Raw genomic sequence first — 25265 nt, forward strand, 5'->3', positions numbered from 1 at the left:
TTTAATGCTTTAAAAAATAAAGCTTTAAGTCTATCATTGCAATGTCAGAGAGGTAACACTGTATTTTTTAATGACAATCTCCAGAAAGAATTCAAATTTATTAAATTGGACTGGACAAGCTGTGTAGTGATGGAACAAAAGTGGTATGCCAACATTGTAATGTCCATTTTTCTGTTGCTCATGAAGGCAGAAGCGACATCAACCAACATCTACATAGCCAGAAACATAACGATGCTGAAAACACTCTGGTTTCAGTTAAAATCACCAGCTCGTTTATGGAGAGACATGATGGTGATAGTGAAAATGATAAAATTGCAGCCAGTGAAGCTCATTTTGCTTATCGTACTGAGTGTCACGGCAAAGTCTTCGTGCAAATGACTACTTGTCGACACTGATAAATAAAATTTATGAAAAAAATTTTCTTCAGCACATACCAAATCAGAAGCAATAATTACCAACGTTTATCACCTTACATAATGGGCAAGTAAAACTTGAACTGAAAAAAAAAAAAGAGTCAAAAGGCTTCACTTCGGCGATGCAAAATTATTCAAATTAAGTGGATAATGAATCCAACATTATTTCAAAGCCAAATAGAGAAACTACAAGTTTCATGCCGAATATAGAAACTATAAGTTTCAGCAGAGCAAACCTTTCATGAGAGGGGCAACTCGTAGTAAAGGTGGAGTACGCTCTGATCACTATCCATAGCATTTCCTATAATGTAAAACATCTCCTAGCAGACATGCATGATGTTATACATTATGGGGGGGCCACACTACCCAAGCCAGGCCCATATGTAAATATTCAGGTTGAAGTGATGCAGAACTTATACTTTACCACACAAGTAGCGAAAAAAAGGTGTCACATCACAAAAGGCACCTAGAATTACTGAAAAAACTGACGAGACCTCAACAAAGGTCGAAACCGGTGTGGGTAATGATGACCCCCCCCCCATAATGTATAACATCATACATGTTCCGCTAGGACATGTTTTACGCTATGAGAAATACTAAGGATTTTTACGATGTATACTACACACATTTAATTTCACTATGACTAAATATGGCTACACTAAAAAATAATCTAACTAATAAAAATCATGTTACGAAATCCATGTTCCAGCGAAATCGAAAAAAGGAAGAAAGTTAGCTGTATATATCAAACAACGTTTTTCAACCTAATGATAAAAGTTTAATAGAGTGAAACAGCACTACGAAACGATTAAAAGTAGAATTAAATGCTTCCAATATTTTGTCTCAGTTATAGAGACATTGAGCTTGCTCCACCTTTACTAAGCGTTGCCCCTGTCATGAAAGGTTTGCTTATACTTGGATCCCCCGAAACTTTTATAATTTCTATATTCGGCACGAAACTGTTGTAGTTTCTCTATTTGACTTTGAAATAATGTTGGATTCAATATCCGCTTAACTTGAATAATTTTGCATCACCAAAGTGAAGCCTTTTGGCTCTCTTTTTTTCAGTAATTCTTGGTGTCTTTTGTGATGTGACACTTTTTTGGCAACTCATATGTGGTAAAGTATAAGTTCTGCATCACTTCAACCTGAGTATTTACATCTGGGTTGGGCTCCCACTGACGAGACCTCAACAAAGGTCAAAACCGGTCTGGGTAGTAAACCTTCCCCCCCCCCACATAATGTATAACATCATACATGTCCAATAATAAAACTTATTCTTATATAAGACCATCTGTTTAATACAACTATGTACAAGAACACCTACTAGTTTCACTAGCCTACTGTCTAGCTGTGTCAAGACTAAAAAAGGCGAACAAAAAAAGCTAGACAGTAGGCTAGCAAAATTAGTAGGCATTCTTGTACGTAGTTGTATTAAACAGATGGTCTTATATAAGAATAAGTTTTATATAAAATTTATATTTTAAGAATAAGAATTTGTATGTTTATTAAATATACAAAGACCAAATATGAATAATCTAAATCATATATGTCCACTAGGAGATGTGTTTTACTTAAATAAAAGAGCCAATAGGCTTTATGGGTGCCTTTTTGACAACTCATATAGCAAAGTACATAAGTTCTTTTCGCTATAACGTCAGTATTACCTGGTCTACCTACTCACTGATGAGATCTCAATAAAGGTTGAAACCGGTCTAGGTAGTGACCTCCCACCATAATGTATAACATCATACATCTCCTAGGAGATGTGTTTTACATTATAGGTAATACTAAGAACAGTGATCAGAACTTTACCCACCTTTGAAACGAGTTGCCCTAGTGTTGAACTATGTGCTTTAGCTTACGCTAAAATCCGCCGAAACTTTTATAGTTTACTATATTCGGCATGAAACTCTTTGTTTCTCTTATTCGGCTTTGAAATAATGTGGGATTTAATATCCCCTTAATTTAAATGATATGTTTTACATTATGGGAAATACAAAGAATAGTGATCAGAACTTACTCCCCCTTTACTAAGAGTTGGCCCTGTCATGAAAGCTTCGCTTACGCTTGGATCCACCGAAAATTTTATAGTTTCTATATTCGGCACGAAACTCTTGTAGTTTCTCTATTTGGCTTTGAAATAATGTTAGATTCAATATCCACTTAATTTGAACGAAGTAAAACTTTTTTTTACTTCATTCAAATTAAGTGGATATTCCCAAGAAGGATGACAAGTCACTGCCATCCAACTACCAACCTATTGCACTAACCTCAGTCCTGTCTAAAGTAATGGAAAAAATAATTAATTCCTAACTCCTACACTACCTTGAAGGCACCCACCTAATCAATGACCACCAGTATTATTATTACGGTCAACTCCAAGGAGTCCATAGACTCATCGAGGGAGGCCCTATCATCATGTCAAGGACAGCTATTCGACATTCACACAGTATCAATCATCCTTTGCCTTGAACTCATTCACAGACATAGCACCCACAACAGACTCTGGCAACTTATTCCACTCATTCACCACTCTCTAAGAAAAAAACCTAGCTCTAACACCCTTGCTAACCACACTCTTGCCCAGCTTCCATGGATGGCCCCTAGTCCTCCCACCACCAGTCCTGTTCTGAAAAATATCCTCTGAATTAATCTTATAGAAACCCATAAGTAATTTGAATGTCTCAATCATATCACCCCTTTTCCGCCTATCAACCAATTTCTGCACCCCACAAATCTTCAACCTGTTCTCATAAGGTACATTCCATAGACCTGCTATCATCTTGGTCACTTGTCTCTGGATCCTCTCCACCTCCTCCCCATCCAAAAGAAACCCTGACACCCATATCTGAGCACAGTAGTCTAGATGGGGTCTTATCAAGGCTCGATACAGAGGAACAAAAACCTGTTTGTCTCTGCTTGTTAAAGTATTTTTCAGCAACCAAGTGTTTTGATGAGCTGATTTAGCCACTTTTGCGATGTGCCCCCTAAACTTCACCTCCCTATCCACCAACACTCCCAAATCCCTGGCCTCTTCAATCACATTGGTGGAATCTGTACTGGAGTACAGTTCCACCAATGTGATATACTGCTGCTAATCTTTTCACTCCAAAATGCATAACCTTACATTTCACTACATTAAATTGACATCCATTCTTCTTAGACCAGTCCTCCAAACTATCCAAATCATCCTGCAAAATTTTGACATCCTGTGCACTCACTATTGCTCTACCCAGCTTTGCATCATCAGCAAACAAATGAACAGTTCCTCTAAGATCCTTTCTATATCGTTAATGAACAAACTGAACAGTAGTGGTCCAAGAACAGAATCCTGCAGCACACCACTAGCCACAGGCCGTCTTTTGGACTCTACTCCTGAATAAACCACTCTCTGATATCTCTCCATCAACCACACTCCTATCCATCCCAATATGCTGCAGTTTACTGATTAGAATTCCATGTGGTATCCTGTCAAAGGCCTTAGCAAGATCCAGTAGAATCACTGTAAACCCATTACCCTTATCCAGTTCAGCCGTCACTGTGTTATAAAACATAAGCAAGTCACTGAGGCATGATCTACCCTTCACAAAACCATGCTGTTCCCCCATAAAGTATGCCATTTTCATCTATCCAATCTTGTATTTTCTTCTTGACTATTTTCTCCAAGCCCTTGACAACGATTCCTGATATGCTGATCGGTCGGTAATTTAAAACAGCATGCTTGGAACCTCCTTTATGCAATGGAACTATTTTCCCCTCTTTCAACCCCCTTGGGATTAACCCAGACTCGAGACTCAAATTAAACAAAATCGTCAAGGGCACTGACAATTCTTTAGCTGCTTTATGTACGACACAAGCTGGTATACCACCCAATCCTACAGATGTATTGATATTGAGGTTTTGTAATAGACTATTCACCTCCACTTCATTCACCACAATTCCCATGTAAGCAGTTGGCTCTTTCATTCCTGGAATGTCACCACCTGGATGATATACTCTTGCAAAGTGCTCACACAATAATTCCACTATATCAACTGATTCGGTTACCTCCCTACCCTCGGCATTCTTTAAAATCATTCTGCTGTATACATTTTTTTCTTTTACTTGAAACATATTGAAAAAACTGTTTGGGATTCTCTTTAGCCTGCATGGCTAATGTTCTTTCATAATCCACTTTTACTTTTCTTACTACACTCGTTACCCTTCTGGCCTGCGCTTTATACCGTTCATGTGCCTGACAGTCACCTTTCTCCTTAAATTCCCTCCACAGTTGTTTCTTTTTTTTTTTTGCAGCTCACGCTTAATGGTGTTATTCATCCATTTAACCCCTACTTGATTTATTATTCGCACTGTATACAGTCAGCCACTGCCTCCTGCAAACACTTCTTAACCGCTTCCCATGCAGTTTTACATGCCATGGCACTGAACCAATCAAACTCCTAAGCTTGTCATACTTACCAGCTGGATAATTCCACATGTACCCTGACTTAATTATAAATTCCACACCTTTAGCTGCCTCCCAAGTCAAGACCCTATGATCACTCTCACTAATTGGTGGCAACGTGGTTATATTTGTTACAGCCAAATTCTCAGGTGCAATTACTAGGTCAAGCACTTGCTGACCCCTAGTATTTTCCATTACATGCTGTCACAGATAGCTATCCCTTAATAACCGCATAAAATCCAATTTCTTCCTCCCATGTGTCCTCTCCTCCTTCCAATCAATGTTACCATAGTTGAAATCTCTCATAATGATACTCTCCTTCCACTCATTTCTTCTATTTACTTATGCATACTACCTCCACCATCTATTCCATCCTGGTCTATAGCAACACCCAATTGTATATTTTGTTCTGCTAGCCTCAATCTCACACCAAATAGCTTCAAATGTGCTCTTTTCTCTATCCTGCAGTTCAACTTCTATTCTCCTTGGCTGCAGCTCATCAATAACACTCCTCTCCCCTATTTTATTCTCCCTGTCACTCCTGAATACACTATACCCCTCACATTCAATCCCACTAGCTATATCAATCTTCTGTCAGCCATGTTTCACTAATGCCAATAACCTGTGGCCTGAAAGTGCCAACCAAGGCCAAAAATTCTTCCTTCTTGTTCCTAATACTCCTGGCATTAGTATACATGAATTGCAGAAGCCCATTTGTCCTATCCCTATTTTGATACCTTACACTAACTATCCCATTCTGATTTGTTGTCTTTCGTACTCGCTTGGGCATATTACACACATTCATACACTCAACTGTCTCCCTAAAGTCTGCATATCTACCTCCCCCCCTTAATAACTCTAGTTTCCCCGATTCTGCACATCCGCTTCCACTTCATTCAACAACAACTTTTCAAGTCTCCTTACACTGAATTCATTCAAATGCAAACCATCCATCTTATATAGATCCTTTCGCCCATCGAACTCACTCCACACGTCCACACGTCACACACCACTCCTCCTGCATAATCCACGCATAAAGTCATTATCAATTTTGGCCCTCCTATACTCTTCATTGTCATACCGTGGCAACATATTCACCATCCTAACTCTCTCACTCTTCTCTTTTGCTACCTCGAGTAATTCCTTCAAATCCTCTCTCATAGCTATTTTGTCTCCTTTCAAATCATTCGTTCCTGCTACTAGTATCAATTCTTTCACCCTCTGCTTTTGCGCTCTAATAGACTCACTTTACATCCTTAATGTTCGCACCAGGTTGGTATGATTTTGTCAAACTCTCATCTATCACACCTCTTACAAAAGAATCTCAGACACTCGCTCTTTCATTTTGTTTACACTCATGATTATACTCTTATTTTTCTTATCATACTTTTGCCGTTTAGTAGTTGGTAAGCTCAGTAAACATTTTTGCCAACGCTCCAGCTGCCGATTCGCCCTTCTTTATGTATTGCTCCACACAACCGCGTGATCTCGCTCGTTGCATCTGTCTCATCACTTTTATTATCCGTTAATCGATTCACTCGTTCTGTATTTTTACCTTCATTCTTACTTTCAATGCCGCTCTCACAGCAGCATTGAAATCTGGTACTACTTCACAAATATCACTATTCATACCTCTCATATCACTATTTTCTACATTCTGACTTTCAACAACGATATCACTCTCACGACCTGAAACTTTAAATCCTCACATTCCTTACACTTTCTGCACACATTCACTCCACTATCATTGTCTAAACAGACTCCAATTGTTCTCCTCAAAGCATACATCTCACAAACGGTACACTGAATAAACTCCTTTATATTAAAATTTTTGAACAAGGGTGGCGATCTGGATGCCATTGTATTCCTTCTTATCGGCGCCATGTGCATGCTATTAATCGTATCTATCAAATTACTAATTGAAATAACTCAGAAAACACAAAAACAACACAGGCACGCTAAGATACGAAAAGTAAACAACACTATATAAGATTCATGCAAATTTACTAGTTATTACTTAAAATAATACTTATTTATTCAGGAGCTCTCTACAAACACTACACACCATGTAGCCCTCTAGTGGCCAATCAACAGGAGATCTCCTCACACATCATCTATCTCTGAACAAATGCCATGGAGAAATCTCAAGTGGTTGCCCTTGATATCTCCAAAGCTTTTTACTGGGTCTGGCACAAAGGCTTCTTTGTGCCAGACCTGGTCCTAAGAAAACTACCATCATTTGGTCTCAGGACTTCTGTAGTTAGATTGCCAGCTTTCTGTCTGGATGCACACTAAGTGTGGCAGTGGATGGTTCCTTATCCTCTCACCATACAACTAATGCTAGAGTTCCACAAGGTTCTATCCTCTCACCAACCCTCTTCCTTCTATATACCAGATGATTATAAAATAATGTCAAGTGTTCAGAGCTCTAGCAAGTAATGTACTGGACGAAACATACCAATATTCAATAGACGTACACAGTGGAACACGAGGATTCGATTTAACAAAAAAAAAAAAAAAAAAGTACCAAAAGTTGCCAAGAGGGGAAATTTTGGCGTTGCCAAATTAATTTTAGTAGGTGTGACTAATGAATGACTAAATGGCAAATGAGAGACAGCACACATCAATTTCATGACGTTTATTGTTAATTACAAATGAGGTTCAATATGACCACCATTCTGATGTTCCAGGAACTGCATACGGCACGACATTTTCCACAGTGGCTCGCAACATATCGGAATTGATTTGTCTCACGTGTAACGTTATTCAATCTCTCAAAGTTGGAACATCAGGTACATGTCCTTGATACACAGTGCTTTTAAGAAATCTTCACAGCCAAAAGTCACAAGGATTGAGATCAGGTGATCTTGGTGGCCATGGCGTGGGAAATGCACGACTAATGATTCTTCTGTCAGAGAAATGTTGTCGCAAAACATGCTGTACCTGAAGTTCGATGTGGGGTGGCGCACCATCCTGCATGAAGATGGTCGAATCGAGACCTCCTCTTTGCTGCAGTTGTGGAACCACAAAGTTCTGTAGCATACTGGTATACCTGTTAGCATTGACGGAGCAGTTCGGTGGTCCATTTTGGCAATTTTCCTCATAAAAGTATGGACCGATGATAAAAGATGCCGTAAATCTGCACCGTACTGTGACTTTGGGTGAGTGGATAGGCATCTGCAGACACACGTGTGAATTAATTGCAGCCCAAATGCGACAGTTGCGTGTGTTAATATCGCCGTTCAAATAAAAGTGCACTTCAGCACTCCATAAAATCTGACACGCCCATGCATCACCAGGGTACAATTCTTGAACATGACTGATTTTATAGGAGTAAAACTTTAACATCTGATGTAGGATTTTCCACACCGTTGTGTATGCGATATCCGTTTGCCGGGATATTGCTGTACCCTGTACATTCGTCATCTCCTGTTCCACAACAGCAGTTGCAACTTGTTCAACTTGTTGGTAACTGACTGGTTTGCATCCCCTGCACTGCTAGAGTTCCAGTAGTTTCAAATCGCCGAATCAGTTTTCGTAAGTTTGTTACGCTAATCAGTCCTTTTCGTAAATTTTTCATACACCGAAAATCACGAAGACAAGCACTGGCATTATTGTTCTGCTGATAATAGAGTTTGACTAACAAAGCACACTCATGTAAGGTAAGAGGCATCAAAAAGCAGTCCACGAATGATAAGAAATCTCACAGGCTTTCCTTTTATTGCACGATCGTTCACAAGAAAAACAACAATGCAAATTAATGCATTTTACTTGGTAAACAGCGCCATAATTTCCCTGTTGGCGACTTTTGGTACTATTTTTTTTTTTCGTTAAATCGAATCTCCATGTTCCACTGTGTACATCTACCAAATATTTGTGTGTTTTGTCCAATACATTAATCGCTAGAGGGCTCTGAACACTCGACGTTATTTTATAATCACCCGGTATATCACCTACTTCAGCTGAACTCCAACCCAATACAGTTTTGAAGATGACAGCACACTGCACATCTCCCTTTCATTTGATAAGCCATACTCTACACAACTCATCTCAACCTATAGAATATCAACCACCACATCCCTCAATTCTCATCTCCAAGCCATCCCCTAATGGATTTCAGATAACCTAATAAATTTCAATACTAATAAAACCCAGTTTTGTATTATCTCTCATAAAAAAGAACCATTATCTCCCAGTATTATCTTTGACAACATCCAAATTTCCAGACAATTTGAGATTTCCCTCCTTGGAATTACCCTGACATCAAGCCTCTCCTGGCATAAACACGTCACAACCACTGCATCCTCAGCTCCTAAAAGCTCCCTCAAAATGCTCGACTCAACACAAAGGAGAGCAATTACACTTATTAATGACTAATCTCTTACCAACTCACCCCATACACACACTTTTGCCAAGACGTTTGGTTTCTGCACTATATATATTCTACAATTATTTCCATTGCAAACGTTCATCTGAAATAGCATCAGTAATTCCCCTACTTAGTACTAAGCTTCTTGGAACACATGCAGCTGCTGCTCAACATCCCTTCACAGTGCACCTTGAAACCCACAGAACAAGTTTCTTTTCCTCCTCCATCCCTGCAACTGCTGTATTATGTAGCAGTCTTCTCCCTGTTGTGTTTCCCAAGGAATACAATACATACACACATACATCTTCAAGGCCCACTCTTCCTAATTGGGTTGTCGGGCAACAGCTGCAAGAGGAACTTCCAACGGTAACGATCCTCTGCCACCAAGCTCAGGTGTTCTGGTGGGATTCCCAAACGTGTCCACCCAAGGTTTTGGATATAATCTATCCAGCGAGTCCTTGGCCTTCCACGTGGCCTCCCACCCTCTGGCTTGGCACAGAGGGCCTGCTGAGGGAGCCTCACTTGTGGCATTCTGACCAGGTGCCCGTACCAGCGTAACTGTGATCTCTCAACACGGAGAAGCAGCGGTTGAGTATTGAGGGTTTCCCGAATTGCAGACCTTCTGACTCTGTCGAGTTTTGTCAGCCCCGCAACCCCTCGAAGGAACCTCATTTCAGCCGCTTGGATTCGTGTCCGCATTCTTTCGGTCATTACCCAACTCTCATGACCATAGGTGAGGATGGGGACATAGACTGGATTGAAGACAGCCAACTTTGCCTTCTGGCTTAACTCCCGCAATATCGAGCTTGCTAAGCCAATTCGAGTATCTAGCTCTACGTCCCATTTTCCATCATCCGTGAATATGGACCCAAGGTATTTAAACTTCTCCACCTGTCTCATTGGGACTCCACTTACATTTAGAGTGCACTGGGATGGTTGTCTTGAGACCACAAATGTTTCAGTTTTGGCCACGCTGATCTTCATTCCGGCGTCTGCACAAACAGCTACAAACCTATCCAGGGTCTGCTGGAGGTCATCTGTGGAAGAGCTAAGCAGAACTAGGTCATCTGCAAAAAGCAGACGTCCAATGCTACATTTTCCAATTCTGACACATTCACGGTCTTGGCTGTGCCTATCAATCCAGTCCATAAATATTATGAAAAGGAGGGGTGACAGAACACACTCTTGGCGGAGGCCAATGGAGACTGTGAAAGGTTCAGACTTTGTGCTGTTTACCCTGACACAAAACTCCGGGCATTCATACAGGGACTTGATAGCAGCTAATAGTTGACCATCCACTCCATACTCCTGTACTACTTGCCAAAGCTTATCCCGAGGAACCCGGTCATATGCCTTCTCCAAGTCCACAAAACGTGTGTAAACATTCTTGGCATATTCCCAAGATTTCTCAAAGATCGCTAAAATTGGGAAGGCTGTTGGTGATGATGAAATTCGGCCCGAAATACTAAAAGCCTTAAATCGAGACGGTGTTCTCTGGCTGACTCGAGTGTGTCAGGCTGCTTGGATATCTGGGAGAGCACCAAAGCAATGGCAGACAGGCATAATAATACCAGTCTTTAAGAAGGGAGACCAGAAGGGTTGCAGTAAATATTGTGGCATCTCTCTGCTCAGCCTGCCAGAGAACACCGTCTCGATTTAAGGCTTTTAGTATTTTGGGCCGAATTTCATCATCACCAGCAGCCTTCCCAATTTTAGCGATTTTATTGCTAAATGGACCTCTTCTGCTGTGAGACTAGTCATTTCCCCGATCTGCACCTCTTGGATGTCCACAACTGCCGGGCCACCCGAGTTAAGAAGGCTCTCAAAGTATTCCCTCCATCTGTGGAGGATATCTTTCTCGGTTGTTAAAAGTGCACCATCAGAGGCCTTAATTGCCCTTGCTGTGCACGATTTCCTCCCTCGAAGGCAGCGGATTGTCTGCCAGAATATTTTGTTTGCATTTGCATAGGATGAGTCTAATCTTTCTCCAAAGGATTCCCAAGCCTTCTGCTTTGCTGTCTTTACTGCCTTAGCAGCAGCTTTTCGTGCCTCAGCATACTGCAAACGCATCTCAGGTGACATGACTCTAAGCCATGTTAGGTAGGACTCCTTTTTTGCCCAGACTGTTTTTCGGACTTCTTGATTCCATGCCGAGCTGCTTTCTGCCACACCATGAGAGTGCAGAGGCAGTGACAGCTGTTCTGAACAGCTTCAATTCCTCCTCAACATCTGCAGTATGCTTGGGAATCTCTTTGAACCTGGAGGAAATGTCATCTGCAAAATTCTTCCTCACAGCCTCATTTTCCAATGTCTCCCATTTCACGCGGTATAGCTGCTTAGGCCTACCAGCGTTGATGGTAGCATCTGGTTTCTGAAGCCGTAGAGTGCACACAACAAGGTGGTAGTCAGTTGACAATTCTGCCCCTCTTCTCACACGAACATCCAACACTGAGGAAAATAGGTCTGCTGAGACTATAAAGAAGTCAATCAGAGACCTTTGTTCTAGCGTATCCCTGTACCAGGTATACTTATAGACTTCTCGGTGCTGGAAGGTATTCATTATGGACAAGCTGTTAGTACAGCAGAAGTCCAATAACTTCAACCCATTCGCGTTAAGGTCAGGGGCACCGTTCCTCGCAACCACACCCCTCCATGTCTGGTCATCTGTTCCAACATGTGCATTGAAGTCACCCATTAGCAGGACTGATTCCATGTCTGCCACCGTGTTAAAAGCAGCATCCACTTCCTCTAGGAAGGCAGAGTATTCTGACTCCAGATTAGGTGCATAGGCTTGCACCACAACCAAATCATGGTTTTTTCATCTGAAGCCTTAACACACATACCCGTCCCCCCAATGGGATCCACTCAGCAACACAGTCTGACAGCTGGGGGCTTGTGAGTATCCCCACACCCGCCTGAGCAGACATTGTTGGGCTCACACCAGAGTAGTAGAGCTTCCAGCCCCTTATCCGGGTCGACAGTTCCAGAGCCTCTCCTCTTGGTTGAAGAGAGCCCGACTAAGTCTAGCCAGTAGCGCTTGGCTTCCTCAACCAGTTCCAACTCCTTCCCTGTCAGAGAGAAGATGTTCCAGTTGCCTAAAGCCATAGTCTGGTGCCGTTGTCGTTGCCATTTCCGTCCTTTTGCAGAACCATTTCTTTGCACTTCCCCTAAACACCTCCCCAAATGGGTAGCGGGCCCACTGATGAAGTTTCCTCTAGCAGAGTGCTGAGGAGTGGTGTCTAAGGGAGACTGTGACATATTTTTCGAATGGGTCCCTCTGCCTAAAACCTGAATGCGTTCCTTGGTAACCCGCGCGACGGACGATGCGGGTATGAACATTTTTTGATGGCCTGATCATGTTACAGTGTTTGATAATGTCCTGTTAGCACAAGACGAAATGACATAGAAAAATAGGAAAGATTCCCCTCGAATACTCTAATAGCATTCGAGGGAAGGAGCAAGAAGTGAAGAAAGAAAGAATCAAGGGAGGAAGAGGAGGGACCAGTCTACAGATAATATAACAGATGTATATTACATGAAGTAAGGCATGGTCCAGCATCAGGTACCTCGGGTTTGCCACACCCGTACTCACTAAAGTGAGCCCCTGAGGACAGGAATACAATATACAGTTTTAAATTAAATATAAACAAGTTCCTCCTTTCCCAACTCACTACCCGTACATGGTATTAATGTACTATAGGTTGAATCTTTAGATCATGTAATTTATTGTTTGTTGTACTATAGGTTGATCAACCAACCTCTCGTGTATGGGCTTAACATAAAATCTCTTACATTAACTTATTATATCAATAATATCCCAGATCCAAATCTGTGATATTAACTAAAAAGTTAATGAACCACTCAGGCATACTATAATAACAACCAGGAAGTAGACACACATCACCATTATTCTAAGCTGCAATAAAGATTTCATTTTAATTGCAGTCTTTTAGCTGCTTTAACCTGATAGGAAACCTTTTAATGGCAGACCAATAATAACTGAAATATTTTATTTCATGTAAAAAATTTCATTTGTTCAACTCAGCACTAAACTTATAACCAAATTTAACCAAAAGTTGTGATTTAAACTAAAATCAAATTCATGTAAAGGTAATTTTTAATAAACAGGAATGGGGAGAGAATAAAAAAAAGTCTTTGCTCAGTATTTTTGAAGAGAAAAATATTTGACAATATCAGCCTGTCTAGCTCTACTAACAAGATAAACATAAAAATATTAACTAAAAAAGAGATAAAGTGACATTATCCTGTCTGGAAATAACTTCATTTGTATTAATGGGTTAATGGTAAGTGAAAGCACATAAAAGGAATTTGTTTATGTGCTTTCACTTTGAACAGTTTATTAGAATATATGGACTACACTATGCCAATTAGTCAAATGTGAAGAGTTTAAAATAATGAAGGAGAAAAAAAAATTAAAACCATGATTAAAATTAAAAATATGTTTCACTAACTATGGAAGTGGCTGACTGATTATTACCCAAATCTCCTTGAAGATTTACTGGCAGGACTACAGCTAGGCATACAATGCATATAATTAGAACATAGAGAATAATATGCCTCTGGAAAGATAAATACTGTAGAGCATCTGGACCATTTTTCTTTAAGATATGTTCATCTCTGAAAGTCAGAAAACATAATTAATATATATTACAGAATTAAATATACAGGATGCCACAAAGATGCATTTATTCTGGTAAAAAATGATTGTTAATTCGCACGATGGCAAGCACTACTATAGAGAATTTAATCACCATAATGAATTATGAAAATCAATGCTAACATTTTAAAGGCAATTTATCCTAGCAAATTTTCTATTATAATGAACTATTCCTTCAGTCTCCATTAAGAAATATTTGACTATATCATTCTGCACCTACTTTTAAGGTATTTCTACAAGACTAATTGCATTATATGATTTGGTGATTTTAGTGGCTAATGCAATTAAGATCTAAAAAAAAAAACAAATACATGCAAAAACAGAATGAGAAAAATTCATGATGGCTACATGGCTTACTGGATGGATGGTGTGCGTGCGGTTCATTTCACAACTAATATGCTGCGAGTTTGACCACCAATATGTTCAATGCTATAGCTTGTAGAGGCAGGTCAATTTCATCAACTGGTATCTACCATCACCACCCTGTTTATAGGAGGTCTGAAGAAGCTTGGGGGGAAAAAATATCATGTTTAGCCTTTAGAGCAGAATTTCAGAATTAACCTTATGATAAGAATGCTCTCAGTCCCAACCCTTTGTGGGAAGGATTATGCTGAACAGTTTTCTTTTCCCCTTCTTCCAACATGGAGGAAATATGTTTTAACCACACTATCATCAAATATATAGGGTGAAGAATGGAACATTATATAAAGTAATACATAGTCTCTATTTAATTTAAGAATAAAGAGCTAATAAGCTTCATTTCGGCAATGAAAACATTACTTAAATTAAGGGGATATTAAATCCCGCATAGTTTTAAAACCGAATAAGAAACTCAAAGATCAGAATCAGAGAGTTTCTTGCCAAATATAGTAAACTATAAAGTATCGACGACACTAGCGTTAGCCAATGCAAGTGATCCTACTATGTAGTACAATACCAGGGCAGCTCGTTGCAAAGGTGGTAAAGTTCTGATCGCTATTCTTAGGTATTTTCCATAATGTAAAAACACATTTCCTAGGAAATGTATGCTGTTATTACATTATGGAGGGAGGTCACTACCCAGACCGGTTTCAGCCTTTTTTGAGGCTTCATCAGTGAGTAGCTAGACCTAATACCGAAGTGTATAGCGAAAAGAACTTATGTACCCTGCGAACGAGTTTCCCAAACAGGTGCAACCATTAAGTTATTTAAGAATAAAGAGCTAATAAGCTTCATTTCGGCAATGAAAACATTACTTAAATTAAGGGGATATTAAATCCCGCATAGTTTTAAAACCGAATAAGAAACTCAAAGATCAGAATCAGAGAGCTTCTTGCCGAATATAGTAAACTATAAAGTATCGACGACACTAGCGTTAGCCAATGCAAGTGATCCTAGTACGTAGTACAATACCAGGGCAGCTCGTTGCAAAGGTGGTAAAGTTCTGATCGCTATTCTTAGGTATTTTCCATAATGTAAAAACACATTTCCTAGGAAATGTATGCTGTTATTACATTATGGAGGGAGGTCACTACCCAGACCGGTCTCAACCTTTTTGAGGCTTCATCAGTGAGTAGCTAGACCTAATACCGAAGTGTATAGCGAAAAGAACTTATGTACTCTGCGAACGAGTTTCCCAAACAGGTGCAACCATTAAGTTACTTAAGAATAAAGAGCTAATAAGCTTCATTTCGGCAATGAAATTTATATTTACATTATGGAAAATACCTAAGAATAGCGATCAGAACTTTACCACCTTTGCAACGAGCGGCCCTGGTATTGTACTACGTACTAGGATCACTTGCATTGGCTAATGCTAGTGTCGTCGATACTTTATAGTTTACTATATTCGGCAAGAAACTCTCTGATTCTGATCTTTGAGTTTCTTATTCGGTTTTAAAACTATGCGGGATTTAATATCCCCTTAATTTAAGTAAAGTCTCTATTTAAGTTCTCAATCTGCAGTTGTTATTGAAGGAAATACAGAAAGACGGTTTGATGTAAAATCAGGTGTAAGACAAGGATGTACATTATCTCCACTCTTATTCATCATCTATATAGATCACATTATGAAAAAGTGGCATTAAAAATTTCATGCCAAAACAAATTTGGCATGAAATCACAAATAAAAATAACAAAAATATGAAAATAGGCAGGAACACAGAAATCCACAACTGCATTCTGAATAGAGATCCTATAGAACAAGTAAAATATTTCAGCTGTTTAGGCACAGTTTTTAGTTGAAGATGGCAGGTTAAATTTGGAAATAGACAACAGAATATGCAAATATGGTATATGGTGAGTAGCCAGCTGCATAAATTTATATGGAATGAGAGAGAAATCAGCCAAATGTTAAAACCAGTTTTAAGTTACGGATCTGAGAGTTGAGTTAGAAATAAAGAACATAATCAAAGACAAGAGACCACAAATATGAGGGGTCTGAGAAAAATTACCGGAGTGAACCAATGGCAGAATCATATTAAAAATGAAGATATTAGAAAGGAACTTTACATTGTTAGCATTCAAGAATGCGTCAGCAGAGCTAATCTAAGGTATGGTCACGTAAATAGAATGAATGAAGAAAGGTTAGCAAAATAGGTGTTTGATGCAAGGATGGCAGGAAAGAGGAAGACCAAAGTCTAGGTGGATTCATTTGGTCAGACATGCCTCAGAAGCATGAAATGTTAGATATGACAATTTTATTATTATTATCATCTCGGGCAACTCCAAGGAGTCAAAAGACTCTCGAGGGAGGCCCTAACATCATGTCAAGAGCAACTATTTGACATTCACACAGTATCTATCATACCTCGCCTTGAACTCATTCACAGTCATAGCACCCACAACAGACTCTGGCAACTTATTCCACTCACTCACCACTCTCTAAGAAAAAAAACCTAGTTCTAACACCCCTGCTAACCACACTCTTGCCCAGCTTCCATGTACGGCCCCTAGTCCTCCCACCACCAATCCTATTCTCAAAAATATCTTCTGGATTAATCCTATAGAAACCCTTCAGTAATTTGAATGTCTCAATCATATCACCCCTTTTCCACCTATCAACCAATTTTTGTAACCCGCAAATCTTCAACCTGTTCTCATAAGGTTCATTCCACAGACCTGCTATAATCTTGGTCACTCGTCTCTGGATCCTCTCCACCTCCTCCCCATCCAAAAGAAACCCTGGCGCCCATATCTGGGCACAGTAGTCTAGATGGGGTCTTATCAAGGCTCGATATAGAGGAACAATAACTTGTTTGTCTCTGCTTGTTAAAGTATTTTTCAGCAACCAAGTGATTTGATGAGCAGTTTTGGCCACTTTTGCAATGTGCCCCCCTAAACTTCAACTCCCTTTCCACCAACACTCCCAAATCCCTGGCTTCATCAATCTCCTGGAGTACGAGTTCCACCAATGTGATATACTGCTGCTAATCTTTTCACTACAAAATACATAACCTTACACTTTGCCACATTAAATTGACATCTATTTTCCCTAGTCCAGTCCTCCAAACTATCCAAATCATCCTGCAAAATTTTGACATCCTGTGCACTCACAATTGCTCTACCCAGCTTTGCATCATCAGCAAACAAGTGAACACTTCCTCTCAGATCCTTTCCTATATCATTAATGAACAAATTGAAAAGTAGTGGTCCAAGAACAGAACCCTGCGGCACACCACTAGTCACAAGCCGTCTTTTGGACCCTTGTATAATGTCATTACCAGCCCATTCAGATCTGAAACCTTAAAAACTGCAACTCAACTGTTCAGTTATTTCTGCACTTGCATTCATTTATTCCACAGATGGCTATTTCTGCATGGCCAGTACAGAGAAAAACAGCATGAGCATGCTGTTTTTCTCTGTACTGTGACATCACCATCCACATTACTTTCATCCACTTCCTTCATACTATCATTTAGATTTTTATCATCTACTCTTTCCACTATGTTTTCTGAAACACATTCACAAACCTGCTTTACATCAATATCAGCTACTTCATTCTCCCACTTTTGACATGACTCGAATTTCTCGCACTCAATCAAGAAACATTTTTTCTGACACACACACACTCTCTCTCTCCACTCCCACACTACAAATCATTCACTCTTAGCAATGAATACATTAGACACAGATGTCATACTAAATCTTGTATATTGTCTAAATCTTGTATAACTCTGCAGCCTGGTTTGCCGAGTGGTTAGCGTATCCGCTCTCCAGTCAAAAGGCTGCAGGTTCTAATCCCACCGTAGGCATGGATGTTTGTAATTGTCTGTGAAAATAGTGGTGGTGGTGGTGGCGCTAGTGTGGATGAAGGTAGTTGCAGTTAGTGAAGATGGAGAGTTGTTGAGCAGGTGCCCTCCCTAGATGAGTCTTTAGACTCCCTGGAGGTGTTATAAATAATATTGATATTGCTGAATGTCTTGTCTGCCATTTTTTCATATGCAACCGTATCATGAATGCAGAATATTTTTGAAACAATATCAAGTAATAAAATCACAAACAACATAACAGTCAAAAATACGGAAAATACTACCAATAATGATCAGCAAATTTTTACTAAAAATAAAGACTTTTGATATTATTAGATAAGTCTCTTTTTCACAGGAGCTCCATAAGAACTCCTGTGAAAAGAGAAGATTGAAGATTGTTTTTCTGATTTACTGGGTTTTCTTAGATTCATTTGTGTATTTAGTATAATTATAGTTTTTAGTGGATTTATTGTATTTAGAGCATAACTGTAGATGTATTGTTCATTTTAAATAGTCTTAAAAATGGCACCAAAAAACATTCAGACCAAGGCAGTCTCAAAACACAAGTTAACATTGATACCAGAGATGAGAACCTTTGCTCTGCTGTGCAGAAGTGTTGCAGCACTGTTGTTGATGATATAAGTGAGGATAACTTGACATTTGAAATATCCAGATTAAAACAATTTATTGGACAATAAGCCAGAAAAAAATAGAATAAGCTGAGAAATGTTTAAAGAAACTCAGATGAGAAAAATGGGCAGAACAAGAAGAGGCAGAATAGCACTGAAGAAAGTAAGATAACAATGAATAATAGCAAGATAAGTCAATTAGAACATGAGGAAAAAAAAGAAATAATATGGTATAGTGATTCAATCATGAAATTTGTACTTGCTGAGGGGATCTACTTCAAGCTTTCCAGAAGAGAAATTAAGGGTGTGACAAATGTAAATGAAAAACAGAAAAGAAAATTTAGTGCTTACAGGAACTAATGATTTAAGTGGTGATAAATATAACAAGAGAGAGAGAGAGAAGGGATATAAAAAGATTGCTCATAGAAGCAAGAAAAAGAAAATGTGAGGATGAAAACTGTTCGCTTATTACATAGATATGACAGTTCTGAGTAAAGGAGGGCTATGATAGCAAATGATTCAATGCACAGGCTGTATAGAAGAAATGGATGTGTTTTTGGATGTGTGTGAAGTGATTTTGATGGTAGAAAAGACACTGTATTTAATGACACCGAGGGATGGCCTGCACTTCAATGGAGTTGGCATCAGGAGCCTGGAGAAATTATTTACTGAGATGAAATGTAATGCAGTGTCAGGAAAATTGGATCATCATGAAAGGAATGGTGAGAATGTGTGTGCATTCTCAGTTGCCCACAGTTTCCTTTCATAACTTCCAAGGATGGGCCCCTTGTCATCACTCCTTCCGGCTGTTCAACCAAGCAAAAGAACTCTCCAGTGTCAACCCTGTAACCACCTCTCAACAGTTTAACAGTCTCAATCATATCACCTCTCCTTCTTCTATCCACCAAACTCTGCAGTCCATATTCCCTCAGCCGATCCTCATAATTAATATTGTACAGTCCTGAAACCATCTTTGTTATCTGCCTTTCTACCCTTTCCACGGTTAATGTATCCCCTTCAAATCCTGGAGACTAAATCTGAGAACAATAGTCTAAGTGCAGTCTGATCAGATTATACAACAGAAAGATAACTCTTTTTTCTCTGCAGGTCAGTGTTCTCATTACTGCAGCAATCCTCTCTTCACCACCTTTGTAATATGTCCCCTAAATTTCAGGTTTCTATTAATCATCAACTCCAGATCTCGTCTCACCTACTTACTCCAGTACAGCTCCTCCAATAGAGTATGCAGTGTCCCATCGATGTGCCCCAAACCTCAAGACCTTACATTTTGCTACATTAAACCGATACCCTCATTCATTTGCCCATCTGTCTAGCTTATTCAAATCCTCTTGCAGGGTTACCACATCTGCACTATTACTAATAACCCTTCCCAGCTTTGCATCATCTGCAAACAACTGAATATTCCCCTGCAATCCACTGACAATGTCATTGATATAAAGGTTAAATGATATAGGTCCCAGTACTGAGCCCTGTGGGACCCCACTTGTAACCCTCTGCCTCCTTGAAACTGCTCCACCATACACAACTCTCTGATACCTATCGGACAGGCAATCCTGTATCCAGTTGACCAATCTCACATCCAAACCTATGTGGCACCCTGTCAAATGGCTTTGCTAAGTCCAAGAAAATGGCAGTATATGCCTTTCCCTCATCTACTGCTCTTGTAACTCTATTATAAAAGGCTAGCATATTACTAAAACAAGAGCACCCCCCCCCTTCAGAAATCCATGTTGACTCTCACAGATAACATTACCCTCATCTGCCCAATGCTGTATATGGTCCCTCACTAATTTCTCCAAGATCTTAACTACTGATGACACACAAACTGGCCTGTAATTAGACACCTCCAGTCTGCTACCACACTTATGCAATGGCACTATCTTACCTTCCTTCCATTCCCTGGACACCTTTCCCACAGCCAGACTTTCATTGAAAAGCAAGTGTCAAAGGAGCTGTCAGTTCTTTAGCACATTATATGCCGTCTTCTTTTTCTTCAATTATCTGTTTGATCTCTTCGTCCCATTATCTTAGATCTCTGCATCTTATCCATTTTCTTTTTATTCCCAAACTCTCTTTTGCAGCATTTTCTAATATATATTTGATGTTTGACCATTCTTACTCCACTGTGCTGCTTTCTTGAATTTTGCTCAATCAATCTCTAATTTTATTCTGATACAGGCCTCTAATATTCTCATCGTCTAAGAATTTAATTTTATATAGTTCTGTATTTCTATTTTTTTTTCTTCCCTCCCATCTTGGTTTCCATTTCCCTATCAGTAAGTAGTGGTCCGATTCTATCTCTGCTCCTGTATATACTCTTGTTACATCCTGAATGAAGAACTTTATTAAAGAAACAATTCATTCAGGATTTAACAAGTCGGAAAAATCAGCTGAGAGAAAAAACTTGTACTCGAGCAGAAGAAATAAAGTACTAACTGTAAATAGAAATACCTCCTTTTAGTAGAATTGTAATGCCATGTAAAGAACTTTGAGTATAAATTAATATTATATGAATGCACCATGTATACAACGAATGGGTAAATTAGATGTAAACAATAGTCCAAAGGTCACAGGCGGACCTGAGGCATTGGCAATCTCGGAAAGCGACACACATTCGTTTCCCAGAAGGCGCTGCCAGAGATCACGCGATGTACCGAAATTCCCACGGTCGAAGAAAGTAGTGGGCAGAAAAAAGATCGCAGAAAGAAGAGGGCGCTATCGCAGCTAATAACCGGGTGCTAAAAAGGGGGGAAGTGAAGTGAGAATAAAAAGGGTTTGTACCCCTTTCTCAAGGCTTTTTTTGCCTATTTTGCTGGATGATGACTCGACTTCTCCCGTGGACGGAAGTTCCTGATGGCGTTTCTTGGCGATAGTACGATATCGGATGGTGCACCTTTCCCTTCGATGTCAGAATTTCTGCCGGTACAAAAGCGTGAGATGTTGGCGTATGCTGTCTTTGCTCCTTCTCTGAAAGCTCCGACGGAATAATATCGTGGATGTATACCAGAACCGGCAGCAGAAACGACGATGGTCCGAAACAGATCGAGAATAGATGAGGGAAAAACACCAGGTGCAGAGCATAGCTTAATCTGACGGACCTGGAGATCCTGCCCCAAGAAATGGTAAAGTACAGATTTTGTTGTGTAATTATCTTTCCCTTTTACCCAGTCGGTAAAAGGGAAAGATCATTGTAGTGTAATAATCGCATATGGACAGTATTTAAGAACTTTAAGTGATTATTTAGCAGTGGCTAATGTCCATAACACAAATTGTCTGGACTGATTATAGATGATTGTGACTAGTTTAATATGCAAGACTAACATAGTAGGTAGAATACTGATTAGAAGTGTATAATGTGTATATTATGTGTGTTTAATCTCTAACTTAAAAGAAGGATTTATTGTTCATGCATTAGAGTATTAATCAGTTTGACACATTTTGATTTAGCATGTCATTGAACTAATTGAAAGTGAGATTGATCTAAGTGTATATTATGTCTTTAGATTCCAATAAATATGTTTTTTCTTCTATACCTGAGTTTTGCCTGTGATATGAACCAAAACTACCACTCATTAATCTGAACCATAGCAGGTGGGGGGGGGTTGAAAGAAAGGTATAACATGTTGTTATAGAGGTTATGACTGCAAACCAGAATCTATTTAGCCATAGTAAAGCGTATAATTTATGAGTTTAAGCGCTCAATTTATTCACCTATGTGCACCAAAAGTCTGGAAAAGTCTCCCTGAATAAGAGTCCCCTCTATTCTAAGATACTGGCTGGTGCAGCTTTAAAAAATAAATTTGTCAATATCTGAAGAGGAGACACCCCCAGAAAGAAATTAGAGGATTCGTTTCTTTTAGCAAGGAATAACCTTTAACAGTCAGGGTAAGCATGCGAGTAAAATTAGGAATCAGCTAGAGATATAGAATTTGCTTTCCTCATAGAATGAACACGTAAGAAGTGATACAGATATTAGAGTCAGGGAATTTTGTAAGTCTTGTAGTTAATGTAGAGAGGTAAATTCTTAAAGGAAGAAAAATTAATTTAGGAAAAGTAATAGCCGACAATATTTAACACCCTGGTGTCTATGATCATATTTGATAATTTCATATCAACTATTATATAGTCTATGATGCTTTGTATTTCTTGCCTGCCAGGTAAATCTGTGAATATCTATGTTTAAAGTAGGTATTTGTTATTCTGTAATTGTTGTATAGGATGAATGTTCTTAATCTCTTCCCATTATTATTATATATTGGTTCACCTATCGGTTCTACGTTGGTTTATGTGAGGTATTACCAATTCTTGCATTATTATAATATAATCAAAAGAATTTATTTGATCTATAATCTTTTGTAGTTCTTGATAAAAATTCTCTGATTCTTCTTCTTTTCCCCTTTCTGGGGCATAAATGCCTATTATTATCAAATATCCTCTATATATCTTTAGTCTTGTCTCTATGATTCCATCATTCCAGTAGTTGAAATGTATAGCATTTCTTCTCAAAGATTTATGTATGAACATCATTACGCCAGACTTTGCCCTTTCTTCCATCTTTACTCCACTATAAAGATAGATATAATTCTTAGTTTTCATCTGTTCCTTTTTGTTTTATCTTTGATTCTGTAATGGTAGCTATCATTATTTTTTTGTTTTCCAAGGTTTGGTCTAATTCTTGTATTTTATGGTGTATACTTCTAACATTCCATGTTGCCAGCTTCCAAATATTAGATGTCTTCTTTTTCCACTTCTGTGTCTTAATTATATCCATTCTCTGAGCAAGGTCATTTCAAATAGGTCCATCCTTTTTGAATTGTCTTGAGTCTTTTTAGCGAGTTTCAGTTCAATTGAGGAGGTTACTGACTTCCTGCAATCTAGCTTGATAGCAGGGCTGCCACCTTAAGGGCATCAAGTTTGCCTTGGTTAGTGGTTATTAAAGAAAAATGAAATTCCCCTTGGCTCTCGATTACTCTAATAGCTTCAGAGAAGAGTGGAGGAGCCTCTCCAGAGTTAGAAGTTAGGATAGTAAAGCTTATAGTATCATATCCTCTTCTATAGATGTTAACAGAAAAGATGAAGAAGGAATCAAGACGAAGAACAAGACAAGAAAGAAGTATTGCTAAAAGAGTGAAGGAGACTATACTTAGCTCAGTTATCCAGGGTGTGCCAAGCCTGTACTTGCAATTGCAAGCCCTGGGGATGTTATTTTAGTCTACAGTTCATATCTGAGAGCTGCTCAACTTTTATTCACTTTAAAACTTTCTTATATGTTCTTCTTTTCAATATGAAATTCAATTTTATCCTGCTCAAGACTAAATGGTGATCACTTCCAATTTCAAATCCACTGTACACTCTGGTGTCCTGCACTAGGGAGAAAACCTCACTATCAACAATAACATAGTCAATGAGACTTTTCTTATTCCTTGCCTCTTCTTTCCATGTAAATTTGTGCACATTTTTATGTTGGAACATTGTGTTAGTAATAATCAGTCCATGTCTTGAGCAGATATCCAAAAGACATTTGCTATTATTATTAGCTTCGCTCTTTTCTTCAAATTTTCCCAAAATATTTTAGTATGGCTGACAATCATTTCCTACTTTGCTATTTAGATCCTCAACAAGGACCAACTTTTCCTTTTTCATTATGTCAGTTGCTTTCTCTAAAGCCTCAAAAAATTCCTACACTTCTACCTTAGTAAAACCTTCTGTGGGACCATAGGGCACAAACAAGTCTCATTGTCCAGTTCCCCATTCTCATATTTGTCCACATCACTCTACTTGAGACTGCCTGCCATTCAAGAAGATTAGCCTCGTATTTAGTGTTGAATACTATGGCTACTCCTTTTCCTTGATTATCATTGCCTGAATATAACATTTTGTATTTATTGCTCAGAGAAATCTCACCAGTTTGTCTTTTTTGTTTCAGTCAACCCTATTATGTCAATCTGGTACTTATCTAATTCATCAGCTAGCTCCATTTCTTTGCCATTCAGGCATCTTATGTTCATAGTACCGATCTTGAACTCTGGTGATGTTGAGTTGGGGTGTGTTTTAAGATTTCTCCCAGTAGATGACTTTTCTCTCTTTGCCCTAGTTTCCTGGCGAAAACAACGGGAGCCTTGTTTAACTGGGCGTTGCCCCAGCTGGCATGAAATTCTGTCATGTTGTACATCATTTTATATTTTGTTTTTTAAGTCAATAAGAATACAATTTGGTCGGCTAAATCCAAATTGCCAGCCCATCGTTGTTCATTCATTATCCAGGTAGATATCTAACAGGGTACACCTGAAGTCCATTCCTCACAAGAATGTGAGGAATGGACTTCAGGCCAGAAGCCCTGGTTGGTTCTCTGCATTCCTTTAAGCATTGAGCATTTCTGGTCAAATGTCATCTACTCCAGCTGCCTTTCCCATATTTCAGGTCTTTCTCTACTTCAAGTATGGATAAGTATTCCTATTTGAGTATTTGTATAAGTATAT

At 39.1% G+C, this 25265-nt stretch overlaps 1 protein-coding gene across 3 annotated transcripts in view; it reads right to left on the bottom strand.

The window, feature by feature from the left end:
- The window catches only part of LOC150102528 (osmosensitive cation channel TMEM63C-like), a 491876-nt gene that overhangs the window by 381005 nt on the left and 85606 nt on the right, over positions 1-25265 (bottom strand). For all 3 annotated transcript variants that reach the window (XM_090398766.1, XM_090398765.1, XM_090398767.1), the window contains exon 6: positions 13728-13867. In XM_090398766.1, coding sequence (XP_090254892.1) covers positions 13728-13867 — 140 coding nt within the window. The remainder of the gene's footprint in view (positions 1-13727; positions 13868-25265) is intronic.

Source organism: Typopeltis vanoorti, chromosome 10, assembly GCF_054136105.1.
Source record: "Typopeltis vanoorti isolate ZY-2024b chromosome 10, IOZ_Tvanoo_1.0, whole genome shotgun sequence".
NCBI classification, from domain to species: domain Eukaryota; kingdom Metazoa; phylum Arthropoda; class Arachnida; order Uropygi; family Thelyphonidae; genus Typopeltis; species Typopeltis vanoorti.